At 40.1% G+C, this 25,371-nt stretch overlaps 1 protein-coding gene across 1 annotated transcript in view; it reads left to right on the top strand.

Annotated features, from left to right (window-relative positions):
• Window positions 1-25,371, top strand: part of ank3b (ankyrin 3b) — a 422,959-nt gene that overhangs the window by 233,864 nt on the left and 163,724 nt on the right. The window contains exons 3-6 of the mRNA XM_052027524.1: window positions 9-107; window positions 10,714-10,812; window positions 18,330-18,428; window positions 21,488-21,673. Coding sequence (XP_051883484.1) covers window positions 9-107; window positions 10,714-10,812; window positions 18,330-18,428; window positions 21,488-21,673 — 483 coding nt within the window. The remainder of the gene's footprint in view (window positions 1-8; window positions 108-10,713; window positions 10,813-18,329; window positions 18,429-21,487; window positions 21,674-25,371) is intronic.

Genomic DNA, 25,371 nt, shown 5'->3' with positions numbered 1-25,371 from the left:
TTTTTCAGAATGGGTTGAATGCTCTCCATCTTGCTTCGAAGGAAGGTCATATAGGAGTTGTTTCTGAACTAATCCAGCTAGGTGCTAATGTGGATGCAGCAACCAAGGTAAGAGTATGACTCAGTCCTTTTATCAGTAATACTGTTCACTGTTGCATGGAAGAATAGATCTCTGGCTTGTATCTATAATTCATCGTGATCATTGTGGCATTAGTCAGGTTATTTCCCGATTGTCAAGAAAATAGAAGAGCGATATGTACGTCTCTTCAGCACTTTCAGGTGTCCTTGTGAACAGTGACTCCATGTCTTTGACTTGCCCTCTCATTTATTTTCAATGCTTGGGTATGCAGAAAATTCCTAAAATGGAGAGTGATGAATATATCAGAAAGTCAAGTGAGTGTTTCCAATTCTGAATGAAGATTAGTGGAGTTATTTCATAAGGTGAATACTGACTGCAGGAATCAGGGCTGGAGCAAAAAAGATAACCAGCAGCCCTTGAGCCTTAGAAGCAAAAATTGAAAATATCTTGCTGCAGGTGTGTTGGAGGTGGGTTCTATTGTGGCCTGAAAGAGGGAATTGGATAAGTAGATGTTGAAGCAAAATTTGCAAGGCGACAGAGATGGGGCCAGAGGTTGCAACTTGTGAGTTGCTCTGCAATAGAGCTAGCATTGACAGGATGGGCTGAATGACCTTTTTCTGTGCTGTAACCATTCTATGATCCTGTGGTAAGGTGGTGGGTATGAAGCACATGACTTAATACAACATGGCTGCCTTGGACAAAGCTTGATCAGTTGTATGTTGCCACACGTTTCTTCAGTGAGTAGAATGGGACCACTCTCCTTTTGAACTATTAGGGAAAAGAACTTGCCTTCAGAAATGATTTGATAGTATTTTCATTGTTGAATCAGAAGAGTGACAATTCAAGATGTCTTGACCACAATATTTGGGTTGATGTTGCAGTATCAAAGAGCATTGCACTGTTGACAATGAATTACTCAGCCAAAGTCTCTATTTCCTATTTGGACAGTGGAATTGGATATAAAAGGATACATTGAAGTGTCTGAAGAATCGCTTGTGGACAAATACACTGACCATACCAAGCTCTGTCCCCGCATCCCTTCTGTGCTATCAGACTGTTGACTTCCAACCTCTTGGATTGTACAGAAACTGATGTCACATAATAATATAATGGAATTGATAACACTGGGGAACACTTGCCAATATAAATGAAACCAGTTTTCAGACTGATGAAACAGTGTGAAACCTGTGATGGGTGTCATATCCTGGTATCATCTGGGGAAGAGAAAATCCAAAAGATAATATTGTAGCGGTTGCTACCGCGGAATAAAACAAGACTCTACTCGGAGGATTGCCAAACAGAACTGATTTATTTTCCCGCCTTGCGCGGGCCCTTTAAGGGAGAATGTTCCCGCCCAAAACAACCGGCAATGACGTAAGTCCTACGTCATCAGGACTTTCCCGCGTGCGGGTTCTCCCCGTCGCTCGGAAAGACGAGACCCGCCGCCATCTTGGGCCTCGTCGCTCCGACGCCGCGCGACCCGACTGCCGAGCCGGTTCGCCCGACTAGACGGTGAGTCGCCACAATATATTATTTCTTTTGTTTGATCATATTTGGAACAATGCATCGAAAGTTGTCCACTGGTGTGTTTTGAGGCACCTTGAGTATATGATAAATGATGATATTGAAGGGATTTCTTTCCCCTAAAATATAGATTCACTGCATTCTTATTGAAGTTTGATTCTCCATGTCAGAAGGATATTTACGAGAACAAAAATTCTTTTTATTGTTGGTTTCTGTGAGTGCTGGAATCCATTTAGAGTATGTTACAGAGGAGGTGCTGTTTGCACAGAATAGCATGTAGTAGCTAGTGGGAGCAGGAAGTGCAAAGTAAGACAATATGTACAAACAATGGCCATAACCCTTGGAGAGTGCAGATCTGGAGGGAGCAAACAAAATCACTGCACCAGGAGTAATCATAGCAGCACTTAACAGTAATTCGGTCAACACATGGAGTGCTGAGACTATGACTGCCATAGTTTTGATGTACCCTTCTCTTATTCTCGGGTCTTGCTGTGAGACAACACAAGGCTGCATTGTTTTTATGGTTGGACAAAGCAAATTCCAGATCATCTTCTGGATTTTCTCTTCCCAGTGTGATACCAGAATGTGTCATTGATCATGTTGTGAAAAACAATCTCTCAAAGTGTGATCAGTTTTGAAAACTGACTTCATATGAACAGGGATATGTTTTCCCAAATGCAGATATATTATTGTGTGAGTCATCAAACAGGCTGCACATCTGGTCAGCCTATAACACAGGAAGGCTAAACGCACAATTTATGTGGGAGTGCAACAGTTTGTTTATTGGAATGAGAAAGTCATTGTTAGTTATAACACAAACAGTCTCCTCTGCGTCGTGCCTTCTCACCCACATTCTCTCCGGTGTGGTGTTTCTCTTCTCATTTTCCCCTTCCTCTTCACTCATTATTATCACTAGTTTTCACCCTTCAACTTCATTATTTCCCTTTCGTTGTTCCTCTTGCTCCTTTCACTTTCCCTCTTTTTTTTACCTGTTGGCACGGGCAATGTGGTTGTGGCATTAAAAAGGGATACAGCTCAGGAGTAAACTAGCAGAGTCTTCAGCTGAAGAAAAGGGCAAAGCCGGCACTTGTAGGTCTGGTGCTGGTGTTGTCCTTTTCCCCATTTTATTCCTTTACCCCTAAGATCTAAATAATTTTATTAAAAGCCATGGCTATACCATGCCCTGCCAATGTAAAAAAAACCTTGAAGCAATTCATAAGTGTATCAAAACAGAAAGCACAGTTAAAAAAAAGAAAAATAAATCCAAAAGCAGTTACAAGGAGGCGTGTTCAAATAAAAGTAACACTGAGTAAAAGAAGCAGATAGTAGAAGGGGTGATCAAAAGCTTGACCAAAGATGTGTGATGGGAATGTGGATAGGGCCTGGGTCAATGGCAGTTGGTGGTACGCTGTCAGTGCTCGAGAGACTGGACTTGTAGGAATGGACAGTTTGAAGTGGGCTGTGCAATTTGTAACTGGAATAACAAATCACCGAATGATAATCAATGGTCTTCGGGTACCAGGAACCAGTGAAGCCCGGTGAGTAATAAGTATGCTAGAATGGTGTGATCTGGGAATATGAAGAGCACAAATTTGGATGAGATGGAACTTCGGAAAGATAGGAGAATTGCTAGGGAAGCATTGGAATAATCTCGACATGGAGGGAAAGATACAATGAAAGTTTAGAGAGTGAATGGGCTGTTGTTGGGGTGGAGGCTACTTATGTTATGGAGCTCTACTGTGCATTGTGATGGAGAGGATATGGAGGTTAGGAACTTTGATCTGCTCACTGAGGAACCAAGGTTACAGGTAACCTGGTAAGGTCCAAGACATACTTTTCTCAATTGTGAGTTATGTCAGACATTAGTGAACATTCTGACGGTAGAGAGGTCATAGGAGGATAGAGAAATATAATGGAGAGAGGTAGAGCTGGATTCAGGGTGTCCATCTGTTGTTATATGATTTATTAGGCTGATGGATGATGTCACCATGTAGCAGCATTGTAGATAATGAAGACGAGAGAACCCTAAGATTAGATCTTTGAAGTCCACTGGCATTGTTTAAAATGCTGCACCTACAATCAGATACCAAAGAATATGCAATAGGCACCAAGGCACCACAGATGAAGGGAATACTAAAATATTTAAACACAAAATTTGTGAGGAAAAACATTAGCACAGATGAAATGGATAAAGTATGTGGCCCAAGTAAGTATACTTTTGTACAGAGTGCAAGAATCAAGTTCAGTGAATTGGAAAGCCAAATACAATTTGGAGGCCGTGGACAAGCAGCTGTTACTGAGCTGGCTTCAAGGCAGTCAGGGCAGGTAACTAAGCATTTGAAGTAATGAAGTTATAAGGGCCATTCAATTCACTTCCAACCAAAATCCACCCCCCCGCCCCCCACTTCCACAGATCTTCTGCCTGACCCATCCACCCTTGCACCCTCCGCTTCCCATCAATTTGCTGTCTGACCTCTCCCTGCCCTCAGCTGTCCGTGATCTGTCACGGGAGCCCCCACCCAACCTTCTGCCATCTGCATTCCCCAGCAGATTTGTCAATTGACAATCCAGCCCATCCACGATATTCTGTCATTCTTGTCCCTCCCACAATATGCCATCTTTTGCGATTGTTCAATAAAGGTGATAGATTGCATCCAAAAGCTCCTATTTAAGCCAATAAGAGAAGAAACGTGGTGCGTGACTTGTGATGTCATTCGATGCGCAATCAGTTAAAGCTGAAAAATGCGAACTGGGCACAGAAGTGTCTGGGCCAATTTCCCTACCAGCAGGATTTCACCCTGCAATAGTTGTTAGTATGATTTGATTCAGTTTAAATTTCTTTTATTTGTGATTTGTGCATAAAATGACAGGTGCTAATGGATCCCATTCCCAGGCTAATGTGTTTAAGGCGTCTGGAGAGAAAAGGGAAGTTCCTTGTTCTTTGCATAGCCCCACCGACACTGGGACATCTGCTCCGGGAGTTGTATGTTTTCTTTTGAGAAGGATGCACTTGGTGATTACAAATCCCCTCCAATTTTCATAAGAATGGCAAACATGAGCATGTTAAAAGGAGAGAGAGAATAGCTGAGCAGAAGAGACCATTTACGAGATCTGTAGCTTGGAGCCGAGGAAGTGAATTCTTGGATGGTGGGTTTTAATGGGACTGAGGTCCAGGGAGCTGTCGGTTGATATTGTGACAGAGAAGAGTTTTGAAAATCGGGGAGATTGGAGAGGAGGGATTTCTTGATCACCTTTGGTATCATTTAAACTGACTAAGTTTCCCAATGGATGACCAAGTGTCATTGCTTGCTGTGTAAAGAATGAGCAACCTAAAGTCCTACAAGGTAGGGGTTTCTTGGTGTCCCTGGAATGTGCCTGATTCTTGGGGATTGCTGTAGAAGTAGAAGAGGTATACACAATGGTGCAATACTAATTGACAAGCCATTATCATGCAAAGCTTTATAGTATCGGTGCAGTATGCCTTCTCTGCATGTTTTGTGGATTTGAGTGAGAGTAAAGAATAGTACGGCTTCAAAATTTCAGATAGGTTGGGTTCCTGGAGATATTTTTCACCCAGCCACAGTCCAGGCGGTTTTTTTTTCTTGGATCTTGAAGAGATGCAATAAACTGGGAGGTCAAAATTTCTTCCTTTAAAAAGGATTAAATTTTATCATATATATGTCCCTTGTACACTTTTACTCCTTATTTAAAATACAGCTTCTTAATTTTATTCATGTTTCTGAATACCAAGGTTTTGGGACTTAATGATGCATCAGAAAGTATTGGATTCAATAGGTTCGGGGATTTGAGCACAAAATCCAGAATAGTTGGATTCGATAACTGGAACTGCCATCTTTTGAATGAGACATCAAGCTGAAACCTCCCTGCCCTCTTTGGTGGACCATGGTGCTCTTCAGAAGAGTAGAGCAGTTCTTCCTGGTGTCCCAGTTAGTGCTTATCCCTCAAAAAATGTCACAAAAACCAATTTAGGTTTCATGTCGATGGGAACCTGTTGTGTGTACATTGACATCAAACCAATTCCCATCAATGTGACAAGCGGATCTGTTCTAATGACATTTGCTTCCTGTGTTTCAAAAATACTTCATTGAGTGTACTGCTTTGTAGTGTCCAAAGCGACTGAATTATGCTATATAAAATGCAAATCCTTCAAGTACCTACACTAAATCAGGGGATGCTGCCATTCATTTTAGCATATTCTGGAAGCAGATAGGTGATCATGGTAAGTGTTTTGGATGAAGTGTAGAGTAAATTTGGGAATAGAAAGTTACATTTTTTCTGTCCTTTGAAACAAGCCCTTTTGAGTGTGGGCATTAAGGCAGGAAGTGACCTGAAGAGCAGCACATCTTTTGAAGGGGAAGTGGTAATAATACACTGAGGGAAACAGTCGTCAGGAGCCCAGGAATTATGATTAATCTCCAAAAGGAATGTAAATCAATCAGTGTAATTGACTGTGAGGAGCACTGCAGTACTATTTAAATCTCTCATCACTCTGAAATCTCTGTTCATTTTATATTATGAATCAACCTGACCCTGTTTTAAAGCCATGTGAGAATTCTCCCCAATTCTGTTGCTCAATGTTTATTCCACAGTTAACAAACTAATGCAGATATTGTGGTTTTGTATCACACTGACATTTCTGGAATCCTCTGCAACATTCTTTCCCTCTCCAAAGATCTCCAATATTGTGTTTCCTCCAAAATTTCTGCCTCTTATGTCTGAAAGCACCCTGGGCCCATTTCCCCCTCCTCTCCCCCAGCCCTATTAAGATTTCACACTTGCCACAGCATTAAAAGAAACACTCACCAAAGTCACAAATGGGATTCAAGAGTACCTGTGCTCACTGTCGCTGTACCGGTCACTGCTTTAAGATTCTGTTTCTGTTGTTCAGAATACAAAAGACTAAGAAATCATGGGAATCGCTGCAGTTAATTTATTCATTTCAAGCTTCTAATTTGACATGTTGGCATAAAGGAAATAAAAAATGAAAATGCTGACTCATCAGGTCAGGCAGCATCCATTGGAGAGAGAAACTGAGTTATCCATACAGGCAGGTGCCTGCTTATCAGACCTGGCCAATTCTAATACAAACTGGAAATGGCTAGTTATCTGAAATTGTTGGATTTATTGTTGAATTCTGAGGGCTATGATGTGGCTGTAAAGTCTCAAAAGATGAGATTGTGTTCTTCGAGCATATGTTGAGCATTGTTGAACAGTGTTAGGAACTGAAAATGGAGAGGTCAGAGTTGGGAGTGTGGTGAAAAATTTAACTGACAGGTAACTGGGAGCTCAGGTCATTTTGACCAAGCTTTTGGTCACCTGATATCTCCTTATGTGGCTTGGTGTCAAATAATAGCCATTAACATAATTGTGAAGTGTTTCTGCATTTCTTTACACAGGAAAGATTGTAGACATATTGGTCATTTAAAAAAAAACATTGAATCGCAACCTAAATTCATTGATAAAATTAAACATTCAACAAATCTACACAGCAGCTCCTTTTAAATGAGATCCATGCTTCCTGAGGCTTGCATTCCCTTGAGTATAGAAGCCTGATCAAGGCAGTTAAAACATTCAAAAAATTCCTTAGGGTAGATATGAGGAAATCATTCTGTCAAGAACATGGGGGCATAATTTTAAAATTAGAATTATGCCATTCAGAATCAAAAACAGGAAATATTTATACTAGTGATTTGAAACATTCTGTTCCGTAGCTATGGATGCGCACAGAAATAGGCATTTAGCTGGTCCATTTTTTATGTCCCATGTGGAATTCCTCCCACCCTCATCATCTAACCTTCTGTTTTTTCCATCACATGCTAGTCCAATTTTTCCTTTAATGCAACTTTGCTATTTCCCTTGGTACATATTTCAGTGTTGTCATTCAATAATAAATGCATTTCTCTTGAATTCCCTATTAGATTTATTAGTGATATCTTATATTTATAGCTCCTAATTTTTATGTGCCCTCCAAGTAGAAAGAGTTCATCTTTTTACCCTATCAAATGCCTTCATCATTTGGAAAACTCTGTCAGATCACCTCCCAACCATTGTCTTTGAGGGAAAAAAAGTCCCAGTAAGGCAGCATTGTTTTTCTGGGTAATTATAACCAACTTATTTCTAGTATTACCCCTATGAATCTTTTTCATACTTCGTGTAATCTCCCCTCATGAAGAACAGGAGCCCCAGCACTGATCCCAACAGGCTACCATTTTGCATTTCTTTCCAATCTTTCATGTCTATTGTGCATAATATTACAAGGAGGGTCAAAATGAAGTACTGTGCAAGCTTAGCATGAATGTTATTCCACTAGAAATAAACACCATTCCTTGAATCACTTTTTCTGATGACCTTATTAACTTGAATTGCTACTTTCAGGGATTGTGTACCTTTACTCCCGAACCCCTCTCTACCCTGTTGCATTTTTGGTCATATGTGGCTGCCCTGTTTTTCAAAGTAAAATGCGCCATCTCTGATTTAATCTGAATAGAAATCTCCCAATTTGGTCTCAATTGCAAATTTAGAAACTGTACTACTGATTCCCAAATTCAAATTGTTACTAGAAATCACGAAAAACAATAGTCTCAGCAGGACACCACTTTACTGTTCTTGCCTGTCTTTAACTCACGAGTCTCTGTTTTGTGTTTAATGACCACAAGACAAAGGAGCAGAAGTAGGCCATTCGGCCCATTGAGTCTGCTCCGCCACTTCACCATGAGCTAAACTATTCTCCCATCTAGCCCCAATTCCCGACCTTTTCCCCATATCCCTTGATACCCTGACTAATTAGATACCTATCAATCTCCGCATTAAACACCCCCAATGACCAGGCCTCCACAGCTGTACCTGGCAACAAATTCCATAAATCCACAACCCTCTGGCTAAAGAAATTTCTCTGCATCTCTGTTCTGAATGGGTACCCTCTAATTCTAAGACTATGCCCTCTTGTCCTGGACTCACCCACCATGGAAAACAACTTAGCCACATCTGCTCTGTCCAGTCCTTTCAACATTTGAAATGTTTCTATGAGGTCCCCTCTCATTCTTCTGTACTCCAAAGAATACAGTCCAAGAGCCGACAAATGCTCCTCGTATGTCAGCCCTTTCACTCTGGGAATCATCTTCATAACAACCTTGATGTCCATTCAGCTACCTGCTCCCTGACACCATGTGACCTGACCTCAGTTACAAATTGACTACGTGGTACTTTATCACATGGTACTTACATCAACAACATTATTTGTCTACCCTTGCAAATACAACTTGAAAGAATTTATTAACATTGATCATGTGTGACTTTTCATTTTGCTGTTTGCTCAACAATATCTTTGCTTAGTAGATATTTTTCAATTACAGTTTTGATAGATTACACTATATTTTGTACCACTAACCTTAAGCTAAGGACTGTATGTGGACTTGAAATTTTAAGACAATGTGTTTTTGATCTTAAAAAAAAATGACTGTCAAAGGATTTGGGCCTATGACAGATAATTGTGTATTAAGACACAGATCAGCTGTGATAAAATTGAATGGTGCATCATATTCCAAGGACTGAATGGTTTGCTCTTGTTGTGTTCCTACGTGTGCTATAAACATCGAACTGTGTAATCCATTCTTTGTTACTCTTACGTAAACAAGAACTCATTGGACCAGTCCCAAAGTAATTCGATCTAAACCCATTGTAGCTATTATTATGTCATTTGTCGGTAAGTGCAGGGGGGTTGCAATAGGCCAGTCGTTGAAATTGGTACAAGTCTTTGATAATTTATTCCTTCATTGTCTTAGGCTTTTGGACTGATCGCCGCCTACCAGTCTGTTATTTTCTGGCTGTCTCATGCAATAGCTAGGACCCACTCAGCCCAGTCAGCTGACTTAATGAATCGCCTGGTTTATTGCCATTATATAAGTTGGAGGTCATTACTGTACATTATTTGATAGATCAAGCATTGTGCATTTCAATTCATAGAAGGGCTGGCTTCTAACCTCAAATTAACTTAAATAAACCAAACATAATCTAGCAATTTGGAGACACAAGCCACTGCAGATGCTAGAATCTGGAGCAAAAAATAAACCACTGAAAGAACTCAACAGGTTGAGCAGCATCTGTGGATGCAAAGAAATGGTCAACATTTCAGGTCGGGACCCTGCATAAGGACTTAGAGGGAAGAGGGTCAGTATGGAGAAGTGAGATGGAGGGGTGAGAGGGCTTGGTAGGTAATAGGTGTAACCAGATAAAGGAAGGATGATAGGCAGATGGAATGAGGGGAGGGAATAGGAAAGGTGAACCAAGGCAAAAGAAACCCAGATAGATAAGTGGAAGATGGACAGATGGAACCAGTTGGGGTAGGGTGATGAGTTTGGGTAAATAGGAGGGAGGAATGGAAAAGGTGGACAAAGGGAGAGAGACCCTGGGTAGACTGATGGGAGCAGGAAAGAAAAACAGTGGGAGTGGATTACCTGAAAGCGGAAAATTCAATGTTCATACCTTTGGGCTGCAGGCTACCCAAGTGGAGAATGAGGTTCTGTTCTTCTAGCTTGTATTTGGCCTCACCATAGCAGTGAAAAAGGCTGAGGACAGACAGGTTGGGGTTTAGGAATGGGAAGGGGAGTTGAAAGGATGTGCAACTAGATAATATAGCAATTTGGTGTACAAGATTTGTTCATTATTGAAGGAAATCATCCCAGAGCCAGACTGACCTCTTCTTAAATCTCAATGTATGCTTCGTGCAATCAGTATTTGTCTTTAATGCATTAGGACTAATTTAGTCCTTTATGATTTCGCAGCTGAGCTCAACTTAAGTTTGGAGACTTTTGGAAGTATGTATGTAGACTTAGCCTTTGGAACTATGGAGTTAGTTGTAAAAGGACTAAAACACACCTGGATCAAAACCTATTATCCTGGAACCCCCTGATATAGAAATAATGGAATTGTTTTATAACCATAACAACCAATTCTTATTGTTTAGTCTGCCACAGATCCAGGTAAACCAAGATAATGCCTGTAATCTCACTCACTTTGCATTTTTTTCCTCTGATCTGAGTGCACCAGGTTCACACCATTAATTACTGATATGCCTTTACCTTTTGTTTTCAGAAAGGAAATACTGCCCTACATATTGCGTCATTAGCTGGACAAGCAGAGGTTGTCCATGTCCTAGTAACAAATGGTGCAAATATCAATGCGCAGTCACAGGTAAGATTTAAACCAAAATGTTCGTCGCTGTAGATATGTGTGACTGTGCGTGCATGTGTGTGTACATAAAATGTCTGAACTTATTTGTATTAAAATTTCATTGGTAAATGATGTGATCTCTACCGTACTGGGAAGTTATGAGCTTCCAATCAATTATTCTGTCTCTTTGGATGTAATCACAGGCCAGGAATATGCATTTTCTTTATCACTTTTAAATTTACATGATTTAAAGTTGTTTTCTCATGAGAGAGAACAAATTTATTTCTAAAGTTGGTGATGCTTTTCCAAAGGTGAATTTTTGTCATTCAAGCCAAAACACTGGAACATATACTGAAAGCAGAAGGACAGATCATGCAGAAATGGCAATATGAATGAGTCAAGTTTTTGAACAGATCAATTCAGTAACATAGTTAATTGAGGCTTTCTATAAATTTATTTAAAATGTAAATTTATGGGTAGGCTGAAACACAGAGGAGACACGTCATAAACACATAGCCACACATTTGAAAATAGATGTGAAGAATTAAATTCACACCATGTGAGTAATGTGCACTTGCAGACTCTGTGCAATCAATCTCATCTTGTGAGCAGATACTATATGATCATATAGTTGCAATGTAATTATCTAATACAGTGCCAGCAACTAAATTCATTGAGTCTCTCATCCAGAATATTGATCTTTAACACTGACTATAACAGTGAGTTTCGATGCTCACAACTTGTGTGACAAAAGGCACGTTTTTTTTCTCCTAAAGCCTGAGTTCAGCTATTGTTTGGCACTAAAATAGACCATTAGCTTTAAATCTCAAGCCAATAACTGAAAACTGAAAAAAAGATTAAAAAAAGAATACTTACAATGTTTAAAAAGCATTTGAACAGGAAAGGAAAAGCATCGAGGGATATAGGCCTAATGCAGGCAAATAGGATCAGTGTAGATGGGCTTCATGGGCAGCGTGAACAAGGTGGGCCTAAAAGGTCTGTTCACATTTTTATGATTTTATAATTCTTTGAAAATCCGGATTCCGGGTATCCCAGCAGATGCAGTATGATTGACCAGTTCCCATGCTGACACCCCAATTGGTACAATTGTAATGAAGTGGATTCGGTGCAAGCAACTTATTTAAAGAGAATGAATTCCCAAATTGTTAGTTGCTCTTCTTCAGTCTTTTCCCAGCCATGTGCTAACAGTAGACTCCTCATGTAGTCTAACAGTGTAGCATACAATTGTTTCAATTCCCCCAGCATGTACACTAGAGAATCTTCTGAATAACCTGCATTAGGTTGGACCTGGTGCAGGGAAACAGTGATTCCATTCGTTCGTATATCTCTTCTATACAACCTCTGTCTTCGTTGGTTTATATTTGGTCTTGCAGTGTAGACTCGTGTGATTTGGTTTCAGAGCGAAAAAGACAAAATTACGACAAGTTGCAAAAACTAGACATCTATTCCCTTGTACGAGATGATTAACACTGATATGATTTTGGTGTTTAGGGTGATTAAAGGATTTGATGGGATAAAGAGAAACTATTTATTCTGTTGATGGAGTCTGGAATAAATGACAAAAGATTAAAATTCAAGCCAGGCTTTTCAGTGGTGATGTTAGAAGAGTTTTCTAATGGGTGAACCTATCAATTTGAAATTTCAAAACCAAGATTCATATACTTTCAGTAAGATTATGGTTGATTTTTTATGTCAATATTTAAATGTCCACTTTCCTGCACTTATGTCCATATTAGTTTATTCCCTTTTGGAGGTAAAAATTTATCAATATCTATTTTGAGTGGACTCAGTGACTGGCTCTCCACAGCCCTCTTGGGTAGGGAATTCCAAAGATTCATTGGCCTCTGGGTGTAGAAATTCCTCATCTCTGCTCTGAATAGCTGATCCCTTGTTTTGAAAGTGTAACTGCTGTTTCTGAACACCCCAGTCTGTATCTATCCTGTCAAGTCTGTACGAATTTTGTACATTTCAATGAGATCACCCCTCATTCTTATGAAGTTAAGGGGGTAGAAACCGGTCTGTTTAACCTCTCCTCATACGAGAAACTTGCCATCTCAGGAATCAGTTTGGTAAACAGTGGTGTACTTCCTCTATTTCAAGGATACTTTTTTCTTTGATAGGAAGACCAAACCTGCACACAATATTTCCAGATCTAGTCTTATTAGAGTCCTGTATAATTGCTGCAAGACGTCTCAACTCTTGTACTCAAATCCACTTGCATAAATTGCCCACTGAACCTGCATATTAACTTTAAGTGATTTAAGAAGCCAGATCTCCTTCAAGCACCTTTCAAACTCTCAACATTTATAAGTACTTTTTGTTTCTTTCTTTCGTCCAAGTGAGTGACCTCTGCACTGCATTTTCCAACTGCGTTTCCTCGCCCAATCACTGAACCTATCCGTATCTCCCTGAAGCCACTCTGCGTCCCTCTCAGCTCACCCTGCTCTACACCATTGGCAAACCTGGATATATTACATTTTATCACCTCATCAAAATGATTGATATAGATCGTGAATGGTTGTAGTCCCAGCACCAAATCTCTAGCAATAACTCATTTATTTCTACTCTGTTTTCTTTTCATTAACCAATTTTCAATCCATGCCAGTGTATTACTCCCAATACCATCCACTCTAATTCTGTTTAATAGTATCTTGTATGGGACTTTAATAAAAGCCTTCTGATAATACATGATGTCAACTGGTTCACCTTTATCTACTCTGCAATGAACAGTTGCTAACAAACTCTTATGGACTTGTCAGACATGGTTTCCCTTGCATAAATTGTAGTTGACTGTTATTATTTTATATGTTCCCTGTTACCACTTCCCAGGAGGATGCATAAGTTAAGATGCAGATAATCTATAATCCAATTGAATGTGGAGCAGACCCAGGGGTGAATGGTCTCCTGTTCCTTTGTCTTGAACGTTGTATTCAGTTAGAGATACCGTTACTCTTCTTAATGTAAGAACATGTGAAACAGGAGCAGAAGTACTCCAGACAGCCTGACTTGCCATTCTTGGTCACTTTCCTGCTCTCTCCCCATACCTCTTCACTCCCTGATAGTCTTAAGTGTCTTTTGATCTCTGCCTTGAATATATCCAATGATTCTGCCTCAGTTCTCTGCGGTAGGGCATTGCAAAAAATTCACGATTCTCTGAAAGAAGAAATTTCTCCCAATTCCCGATGAAATGGGCAAGCTCTTATTCTGAAACCATGCCCCCTACTTCTAATATTCCCACCAGGGAAATGTCATCTCGGCATCTACTCTGTCATTTCCCCACAGAATTCCCTTCAGAGCTTGGGCCCATCCTGCTCAACCTTTCTTCATATATCAACCTCTTCATTCCAGGATTCAACCTCTGCGCCATCTCCAATGCAAGCACATCCTTGCTTAAATGTTGAAAACAAAACTGTATACGGTACTGCAGGTGTGGTCTTCCCAGAACCCTGCGAAGTTGCATTAAAAACCTCCTGACTTCTGTATTCCATGCCTCTTGTAATAAAGGCCAACGTTCCATTAGCCTTCCTAATTGTTTCCTGCATTGGTGTTTCATGCATTAGGATCCCCAAATTGCCAGTGATCCGGGTTCAATTCCTGCTGCTGTCTGTAAGGAGTTTGTATGTTCTCCCCATGTCTGCATGGGTTTCCGCCGGGTGCTCCGGTTTCCTCCCACGTTCCAAAGACGTACGGGTTGGGAAGTTGTGGGCATGCTATGTTGGTGCCGGAAGCGTGGCGACACTTGCGGGCTGCCCTCAGAACACTCTACGCAAAAGATGCATTTCACTGTGTGTTTCGATGTACATGTGACTAATAAGGATATCTGATCTGATCTGATCTGATTTTATAGCCTCACTATTTAAATAGTAGTTTACTATATCATTATTCCTTCTCAAGTGAATAACATTTTTGCACATTAGACTCCATTTGCCAACTTCTCACTCACTTAACCTATCCATATCCCAATAAGGACCTTCCCACACAACTTGCTAACCCACCCATTTTTGTATATTCAGCAGATCTGGCTCCAGTATACTCAGTCCCTTCATCAAAATTATCAATGTGGGCAATAAATTATTGAGGCCCCAGCAATGGTCCCAGTGGCACCCCACAAGTTATTGATTGCCATTCTCAAAATGATCCACTTATTCTGATTCTGTTTTCTGTTGACCACTCCCCCATCTGTGTCAACACATTGCCCCCAAATTGTGCACTCTTATGCATTTTACAAATTCAAATACATCTCACTTCCTTTTATCCATGCTGTTGGTTACATCCTCAAAGAACTCTAACAAGTTCATGATTTTCCTTTCATAGAACTACTGTTGATTTTGCTTTTATTTTCTTATGATTTTCTAAATACCCCTGAATAATGGATTCATAGGCTCACTGGCCTATGTTTTCCTCCTTTTTAATTCCCGCCTTTATTGAATAGTGGATGGAGAATTTTGGTAGATCTCAGCAGCCACTCCCTCTAAGACCTTAGGTGCAGGCAACTTGCTGGGCTTTAGTTTGCCTAGAATTATTTTTTCTAGTGATCATGGTTGTTTTAAGTTCCTCCTTCCCCATAGCCCCTTGATCATTATTATTATTGGAATGTTTTTAGTGTTCTCTGACATGAAGACCATTCCAAAATAATTATTTAGAATCTCTGTTATTTTTCTGTTTTCCATTGTTAATTTCCCAGTCTCATTCTCTAAAGGGCCAACATTTACTTCAACCATCATTCCCTTTTATATAACTGCAGAAGCTCTTATTGTCTTTTTTCATAATTCTTGCTAATTTCATTCTCGTTCTGCTCACCCTTTATAGTAGTTTATTCTTTCTTAAAGATGTTCTAATCCACTGGCCTGCCACTTATCTTCATAATATTAAATACTTATTCTTTCAATTTGATACTATCTTTAACTTTCTTAGTTAACCATGTATGGTTTATCCTTCTCAAGTCTTTCGTCTTCATCTTTGCTGAGATTTATGAAATATATCCATAAATGTCTGCCTCTGCTGATTTATTGTCTTACAGTTTAATCTAGTTTTCCAGTCCACATTAGCCAACTGTGTCTTCATACCTTTGCGATTGCTTTTATTTAAGTTTAGGATCCTAGTTTCAGACCTGCGTTTCTCAGCCTCAAACTAAATTATAAATTCTGCCTTACTACAGTTACTCTTTCTGAGGAGAATGTTTGCTATGAGATAATTGATTAATCTTGGGTCTTCACACAGTACCTGATCTAGAATACTCTGATGGGTTCCTGAATATGTTGGTCAAGAAACAATCCTGAAATACAGTCTATGAACTTGTCCTCAAGGCTACCCTTGCCAATTTGATTTGTTCAATCTATATGATAATTGAAAATTGCCTTTGATTATTGCAGATCCTTTCCTACAAACCCCCAATTATTTCTTGATTTTTATTCTGTCTAACAATATAATTAAGGGAGGTACATACCACACCCACCAGCGACTCATTACCTTTATTATTTTCTTTACCTCCATCAAGCTTTGACAATAATAAACCAATACCAATACCAAAATTGACTTTACATCTTAAGCTTCTGAGCTACTATCACTATCAAGATCTCAACCCTTATCAACAGAGCTATGCCACCTCCTTTTTCTTTTTCTTTTTTCTTCTAAAATGTTAAGTACCCCAGAATATTCAGTCCCCAGCCTTAGTCACCTCACGATCTTGTCTCTGTAATGGCTGTCAGATCATACCCATTTATTTCTAATTTTGCTCATACTCATCTGCTAGTTATGAATGCCACATGTAAAGAAAGAGGCTTTAATTTTACCTAATCATTTTTTGTTACTCTGACAATTTGTTGGTGCCCTCTTATATTTGCACACTCTGCCCCTTCCTGATACTACATGACAATAATCAAAGTGTATTGTCCTTTTCTTTCTCTCGTACATGCTGGAGCAGTTGTATTTACTGGAAAATTAAAATATTAAAAGACTTCAAAAATTATGGTCTTGGCTGTGTTTATTTTGCTGGCCAATGCAGAAAGTTGGCTCCAAAACCTACTCGACCCAGCATCCTGTGGATAAAAGCCATTTAAGAAGCACTGAGAACGTGTACAACCCTAGATCTTTGGATCAGTTTGCCTGTGTCTGACTAACTGCACTGTTGCATGTTCTGAATGCTTAATGAGGGATCTCAGCTTCACAAGGTGGCCTCAAAGCAAATGGGTTTTGACTTGAAATGAGGCTAGGAATGCTTTTGATTGACCAGTACATCCACAATCAGATGTTTCACTTTCTATTAATGGAAGATTGGCTTTACATAAAAATGAAGAAAAATAAGCTTGCTGAGTTTCACATCTCACATGCAGAGACTATATTAAGATTACAGTTTTGCCTTGAATATAATGCCCTTCACACATTGGAGGACATAAATAGAGATGGTTAAGTAATATGGTAGAAGAAAAAATAATATTTAAATTGGAAGACCAACATCAATTATCTGGATATCAGTAAAATGAGAATAACTTAAAGATAATTAAGTCTGGTTATAGTAACAAAACTCTTTGCTATTCCACAAATGTTTTTGATAACAAAAAAATATATTCTTAGCACATGTATTTCCATAGGAATTAAAAGGGGAAGTTTTACTCTGCCTGAGTCCCAAATAGCACCGCAAAATTGGTGCAGCATGCAAGAGAAATAGCCATCAATCATTTTGCTCCATTTTGGTCCTAAGTGGTTCTGCACCTTACTTCCTCCATGATTTTTCCTGCTTGCTTGTGCCTGTCAGCACACACAGAGTATTCATCAGTACGAATTATGTAGAAAGGAACTTAAGAGACTATATACCTTGGTTTTCTGTATATTCACCATGGATTCAGATTGGGGACAGTCAGCCCTTGCACACACCTGTTGCCTGGGCAGCAATTGAAGGGCTTTCAGACACAGGAGACACAAGAGGTTCTGCAGATGCTGGAATCTGAAGCAACACACACAAGACGCTGGAGGAACTCTGCAGGTCACGCAGCATCCATGGAGGGAAGTAAACAGTCAACATTTTGGGTCGAGACCCTTCATCAGAACTATATCAGATATAGGACACCCGTTAATATTGTCAAGGTAGCTCTTTGTGACTTTTTGATTAAAATTGGTTATGCTTTTGAATGTTCTAACCTAGATTTTACCTGGTAGAGGAGTGGCTGGGAGATAGGGCAGGCTACTAAATGAATGTGGCCCATTTATACCCTCTAATCTTGCTACCTTCCCACTAGATCTTGATCTTAAGGCCCCGAGGGCTCTTTGCATCTTCTCACTTGCCCACTCTGAAGTTCAGGTTAAGATCTGGAGTGTACAGATCTTGTTCAATGTGTGAACAAGTTGAAACAGGTGGAGGAGAGTGATAGTAAAAAGCCTTTTAAGTGGAGAGAGAAAAGCAGTTGCCTTTAGGGCCAAGTTATTCTTTAAGAAGAAGGGACCAGCGTAAACATTTGTAAATTGAAAAAAATAATTGTACTTTTTCCCAAATGTGAAAATATTTTTTCTTTCTTTTGCAGAATGGCTTCACTCCTTTATATATGGCTGCTCAGGAGAATCACCTGGAAGTTGTAAAATTTCTTCTTGACAATGGGGCAAGTCAGAGCATTGCAACTGAGGTAACTTCATTCCATTGTTCTTCTTGTCTTCAATATTGTGCACATTTATCAATTAAAAATAAATGAGTCTTGGAGGGCCACGCAGGATCTTTTAATTTAAGTTCAAGATATTTGCACATGTTGTCTGTAGCCAGCCTGCACACTTACTTTCATGGAATAAAAGACTGTTTCCCTCATCATTCATCCTGGTAGGGATCTTGCAGAGGATACTGCAAAGAGGTATGAACACGTAATCTCAATTGTCACTCCATTGGAGTACTGAAGAAGCCCTGAATTGTCATAGCTGCTATCATTTGCAAGGGATGTTAAGCGAAGGCCTTCATCTGCTATTTTAGGTTAACATAGAAAACTCCATGACACTATTTGAAGAAGAGTGGGGCAGTTCTCATAATACTCTGCCAAATGTTTATCCCTCAACCACAATCATTGAAGTTCCTTTTAGGAACTTGTCTTTATAAAGCAGCAAAGCCTTTTACCAATTGGACTGTGTTTCTTAATTGTCAAGGCTATTTGGTCAAATAGCTAAGGCAATTGATGGGATCATATTATCTTCGCTAAACTGTGCTCCTCTGAAGCAAGGCTTCTCACTGGGAGCTGAGCTTTACAGCATGTCTTTTAAAATGCAGCATTGACAATAAAGGAACACACATCTTTTTTTCTAAATCCATTTCAGTTTAATGGAATTGTAGAATCCTTCAACTCAGGATATCTTTCAGTCCTTTGAATCTGGACTGACTCTTCTGTACAACAATCCAGTTCATCACATCTGCTCTTCTCCCATTCCCTTGGATATTTTTCTTTCCTCTTACATTTACAATTGAATTTGGTTCCACAGTATTATCAGGCAGTACACTTTGTATCCCAGCTGCTAGTTATGTGGGGGAAAAAAGGTTTTTCTCAAACCACCTGAGGTTCTCTTGGCGATCACTTTAAATCTATGCCCGTTCCTTATCAACCCTTCAGCTATTAGACCATAAGACATAGAAGCAGAATTAGGCCATTCAGCCCATTGAGTCTGCTCCACCATTCTATCATGGCTGATTTTTTTTCTCTCAACCCCATTCTCCTGCCTTCTCCCCATAACCCTTAACCACCTTACCAATCAAGAAATATTGGAAATAGGAACCTTACATTTATTCTGTCCAAACCCTAGGATATTTTAAACAACTGAGCCAAATATACCATCAGGTTTCTCCACTCTAGAGAGAACAACCCTGCCCTTTACAGTCTATTTACAGTCCATTTTCCATGTCAGTTACAGTTTTCAAAAGAGTATTAGATTGCCACAAGTGAAAATAATTTGCAAGGTTGTGGGTAAAGTGTGATGGAGTGGGATTGGTAGGATTGCTCGACAAGGAGCCAGTACGGACTTCTGTGTCTTAATGATTCTGTAAGACTTACCGTCATTCCTGGAACCATTCCAGTACATCTGTTCTGTACACTAAAATTCTTACTAAAGCATGATGCATGAATTTGAATGCAGTGTTACAGCTGGAGAAGAAATAATGTTTTATATAGGTTTAGCTTAACTTTCTGGCTTTTATACTCTTTATTTCTGTCTATAAAAGCCCAGGATCACATGCTTTTTTTGAGCTGACTCTTTTGGCAAGCTGAGCTTGAATGCCCAAGTACATGGGTTGGATTGCACCTATATTCCTTATTTGGTTGAATTTTATGGCATGAGAAGGTCTGTTCTGTTTCATCATTATGAGTTGAACATAAATCTAGATGACCCATATCTGTCATTATCAGCAAGTTGGCAATGATGCAGGCAACCATATACCTCATTTGGTTCTTCGAAAGGGTTATCCTATCATTCCAAAAACCTTCCAAATTTCCGTAAGTCCTAGAACTGTCTAAATATATCATGTAACAAATGTAATGACTGGCAAACAAAGAAGGAAGGATACCACAAAGAAAATAGGTCACCATAGGCTGGTTGTGATGACATCTATCATTGGAAAAATGCTGAAATTTCTCATTTGGGAAGTGATAATTCATGCCCAGAATGTCATAAGTTGGTTAGGTAGAGTCAAAATGATTTTACCAAAGGAAAATAGAATATGGGACTGTTTTTTCCTGATTTTTTGTGGGTATTTAACAAGCAGTGCATAGTATATTTGGATTTTCAAAAGACATTCAGTTAGGCGGCGAACAAAAGGTTACTCAGAATAAGAGCTGGTTTGGGGCTGGTGATGGGTAGCATGGATAGAAAAAGCAGAATCAGTTTGGCTCTTAGATTGCCGCAAGGATTTGTGCGGAGCTCTCAGCTCTTTATAATCTGGGACCAATCTTTTAGATGAAGGGGTTAAGTCTGCTGACAATGCAAAGCAAAGGTATGAGGAGTGCACAAAGAACCTGTAAAAGGTGGCTGATGGAGTACAATGTGAGGAAATGCTTGGTTATTTGTTTTGGTCAGAAGAATCGAAAAAGGGAATTGTTTTGAATACTTAGAAACTATTCAAAGGAACTTGGGTGTCCTTGTATACAAAGCACAAAGCTAATGTGAGGATACAGCAAGTTGTCAGCAAGGCTAATATCATTATGGATTTATTGCATAGAATGGGTAGAGGAGTAAGGGTGATGTCTTACTACAATTTTACAGGCTTTGATGAGACCACATCTGGAGTACTGGACAGAGTTTATGTCTGTACCAAAGAAGAATATAGTTGCCTTAACAGCCAAGGTAGATGCCCATTGTTCTGCTTATGAAGTGAAGCTAAAGCAGTGCTGATGAATGGCTGGTTGCATAGTATTATATGGAACTATACTGAAACTGATCTTTTGAGGGACATAAACACTAGTCTATGCTAGTGTTTATGTCCCTCAAGAATTTCTTTCTTCTCTACTTCATCCAAAGTTACTACTTCATCCAAAGTTACTACCTTTTATTCTTTAATTCTTCATGTGTTTAACTGTCTTCTCTGTTAAAGAATCAATGGTACTCGTTTCTGGATGTGACAGAAAGTTACACAATCTTACTGTCTTGGAGTAAAGGAGAGACCTATCTACCAATGGTGCTTGGGGTACAATCACCACTGTTTCATTTTCCTGTGTAGGATGGGTTTACGCCGCTGGCTGTTGCATTGCAGCAAGGTCATGACCAGGTGGTCTCCCTGCTGCTGGAGAATGACACAAAGGGGAAGGTCCGTCTGCCGGCCCTGCACATTGCTGCCCGCAAGGACGACACAAAAGCTGCGGCGCTACTTCTGCAGAATGACCACAATGCCGATGTGGAGTCCAAGGTAGGCCTCACTTGCATCCTGTGGGTATTGGTGTAACTCCTGGCCTGATCCCCAGCTCGTGGCCGGCCCCCCAGCTCATGGCCTGCACTTAACTATGCTGCCTGCTCTCTAACTCATGCTCTGCTGTTTAAGACATGGTACTCTCACTATAGTGTTATCCAGTGGTGGGTAGGTTCAGAGGAAGCAAAGCACATGCCAAAAACTGGTGTGAGCTTTTTCTTTTTTTTGTCATGTAACTCCCAAAGTAGGTTTGTCAACTCTTTTATCATGTCTTCCAGGACCCAGAGAGTAAGCTCCAGGGCACGGCTGCAAGTGGATTGGTGGGCGGGGGTTGGACGAGGGGAGAGGAGGGGTTGGGGGAGAAAGATTGTTTGACAGGGAGTTAAGGATCACCCTGTTGGGAGCAGAGCAACTTTTTTTCTATCTGGCTCAGAAAAGAGGGATGTTCTGAGACTGAACATCTTGGGCCATAAATGGTGGGAGTGTGCAGACTGGGCAGTTGGAGGCAGGAATATGTCCAACCAAGGTTGACAACCCTATCCTGAAGTTTTTTTTTGAAAGGAAACCTAGTCAAACGCTTTGTTTTACAGGAATGTATGTGATGGTTTTTCTTTTCCAAATTGTGTGCAAATATTTTAATATAATGAGAAAGTATTCTAAATAACATATGTTCAGTGTGCAGGGAACCTTCTCCTCTTCAATCCCCTCCCTTTTGTTTGTCTTCTTCCTTTTTCCGCTGCCACTTCTAACTTCCCATTTTGCTTGGATCATTGCTTTCTCGTCATTCGTTCATCACAGGGTTTGTGAACTCCCGTCACCCGCCGGTGAACTAATCCTTCATTTTTCTTTCCTTCTCTTCTCTGCCCAATGTGCTATCGTAGATGATGGTGAATAGGACCACAGAGGTATACATATTATATGCCACGCCACTCATAACCTTTGTGCTGCTGCCGCTTCATCTCTTATTTCTGGCTATGCTTTATTTTATTTTTGAAATCGTAGCATGCCCAAATCTGAAGAAATAGATCAAATTGCAGGGCTTTCTGCAGTTGGACCTGGGAGCCTTAGGGACAGACTATTCATCTTTTTATGTTTTGTCATTTTGGAAGCTGGCAATGATCGTTAATTTTCCATTTGTAAGTTATTTTGATCAGAGCCCAAGTTCCGTCGTACTCGGAAGAGCCAATTGGGCCCTTGTCAGAGTTACGATGAAATGCAGGTGCTGGGAACTGCAGACAGCCCTGATCAGGTGTGCATCTAGGATTGACTTCTCGGACTGCTGCATGACACTTATCCCGCAAGTGTCAGCCAAGAGGGGTTTTTAGAGCCTTAAAAAAATTAGAAATGCCTCTCTTAAACACAGTACCTTCCCCACCACCCCACTGAAAGCATGGCTAAAAAGCTTGCTGAACATCTTTGCAAATGCATCTAGTTCCTCCGGATCTCTGGGAGTGCAGGGCCCAAATTATAGTTGCATGTTCTTCAGCACTCAGACATGAGCGTCTTATTTAATCACCATGCAGCAATGCAGGTGAACAACGTGATCCCATCCAAATGCATTGGTTTCCTAAAGGCAATAGGTGTTGATAATGGCATTGTTTCTGAGGAAGGGCAGCCTGTTTTATTAATAAGAACACTTATCACTTCAGCATCCACATAAATGTTTGATCCAGCATGGTTCTGCACAAGTCAGTTGGATCTTCACCTTGTACTCTTTGCCACTTCCTTAAAGAGTGCATGTCATCCCATACATCTGGCTGGTGAGACGATCAATCACAATTCCAAGTATTCTGGACTTGTTGATGCTGTGTCTGTCATGATGTCCTGTAGAGCTGGATAACAACTCAGTTACCAGCTCTGTATTGTGGCATTTACTAAAGCAGAAGACACCATTGAACAGGAAACAGCTTCTACACCTCTGATTTACATTGTGATTCACGGCCCATCTCTCCAGTGGGAGGACATATACCCTTTAAGCACACTTGCACCCACGACAAGTGATGCACTTGAAAGTGCGCCATTTGATTTTACTTTAAGATCCAATTTTGAATCACTCTCCCTATCTTATGCACAATATATAATTCATGAGTGTAATTTTGCTGTTGACTAACACCCTCTGTTCTCCAAGCTTAAAAATGGTGATACAGATCCTTACAGGTTTTGCAGCAATATTTCAATTTACAGCTTGGTAATAGGTGATATTTTGCCTTCCTCTCAAGTAGTTCCTAGGACATGTTCAGAAATGGCTGTAAATTCCATGAAGGTCCTGGCCTGGCTGTGTGAAGCCAAGAGGTTAATGTGCACATGTCTTTTTAATGAAGTGCAATCTTATTTGTATGGATAAAAATTCCCTAGACCATTCCCTAGAGAATGAATTCTGTACAGAACTGCTGAGTCAGGAATTGGGTGTCAGCCTGATACAATGACAGATGCAGTTGGGTTTTACTCAAAGTAGTTTTGATTTTCATTCAGTTGCTAATTATACATCTCTCCCCATTTAGTAGACTATAGGATTCTAGTGGGTTTCATTTATGAAAATGGATACTTACAAATGGCGTAATTATGGTAATTTTGTTATGAAACTTTGGCATCTTGGATATGCAAACACATGCCTGAATCTGAGATCTTTGTGGAACTCCATCTGTGTAAAGGATGGGGCATGCTGGAATTCAGCACAATTTCATCATAGAATTCCAGTGTGTGGAACGTAGTGCAATTGGAAGTTATGCTTTATGGCTTAGTTTGGAGAAAGAATTTTTTATGATTTTGTTTTGATACAAAATGCCCAGTGTGAGAAGTACACTGAAAAGGGAAAGAGAGCGTGTGTCTGGATGTGTGTTTCTCATCATTCAAAACTGCTGTCCCTGTGCTGTTCTGTTTTCATGTCCTTGCATAGTTTTGTCCCTCTACATTTGTCTGAGCTACTCTGAAATATGGATGCTCCATATGTCTTGGCCTCTTAAGCACCACTGAATTTATTGGCTCTGCCACTGATGACCATGCTTTCAGTCGCCAAGCTCTGGAATTCCTTCTTAAATTGCTCTTTAAGATGTGCCTTAAAACTTACCTCTCTGCCTTATGCTTTCAGCTATCTCCCTAATGTTTGCTTACATGGCTTGCTGTCAAATTTTGTTTAACGGTACTCTGGTGCAACCCTTGGGAAGTTTTATTTTGTTAATAATGCTATATAAATGGAAGTTGCTGTTGTTTACTGTGTGTATGCACCTTTGTCTGTGATTGTATGTATGAGAGAGAAAGGGAAATACTAAAACGTGTACACCCAGTTCAGTATACTCTCTCAATAAGCACCATTGAGAGAGGATTGCTACTGGCAGGCAAAGTCAGCAGTCTTTTTAAACCTTCATCAGAAAGACTGTACGTGATTGGAACTTCCATCTGATTCACTTTGTACAAACTTCACCTGTGGAGACGTTGCCAGAGTTCATCAATCACATACAAGCCTCCTGTCAGGTCGGGAAGTCTATAAGACACTGGCTCAGGATATTGCTGCCAAAAGTGGACTGGGTTCCACACACAGCTATAGGAACTCCAGGTTCAGACTTGTACTTGCTACATCTCAGCACAGCAGACCACATGCATTTCAGAGACCATTAACAGAATGAACTTAAGCAAAGTGCAGGGTTAAACAAAAAAAAAGTAGTAGATTGAAATGGTGTGGATGTGGCATTGAAGATTTT

The sequence above is a fragment of the Pristis pectinata genome, chromosome 12 (genome assembly GCF_009764475.1).
Source record: "Pristis pectinata isolate sPriPec2 chromosome 12, sPriPec2.1.pri, whole genome shotgun sequence".
Taxonomy (NCBI): domain Eukaryota; kingdom Metazoa; phylum Chordata; class Chondrichthyes; order Rhinopristiformes; family Pristidae; genus Pristis; species Pristis pectinata.
The sequence above is the reverse complement of the archived record's forward strand: the minus strand, read 5'-3'. Positions and strand labels throughout refer to the sequence as shown.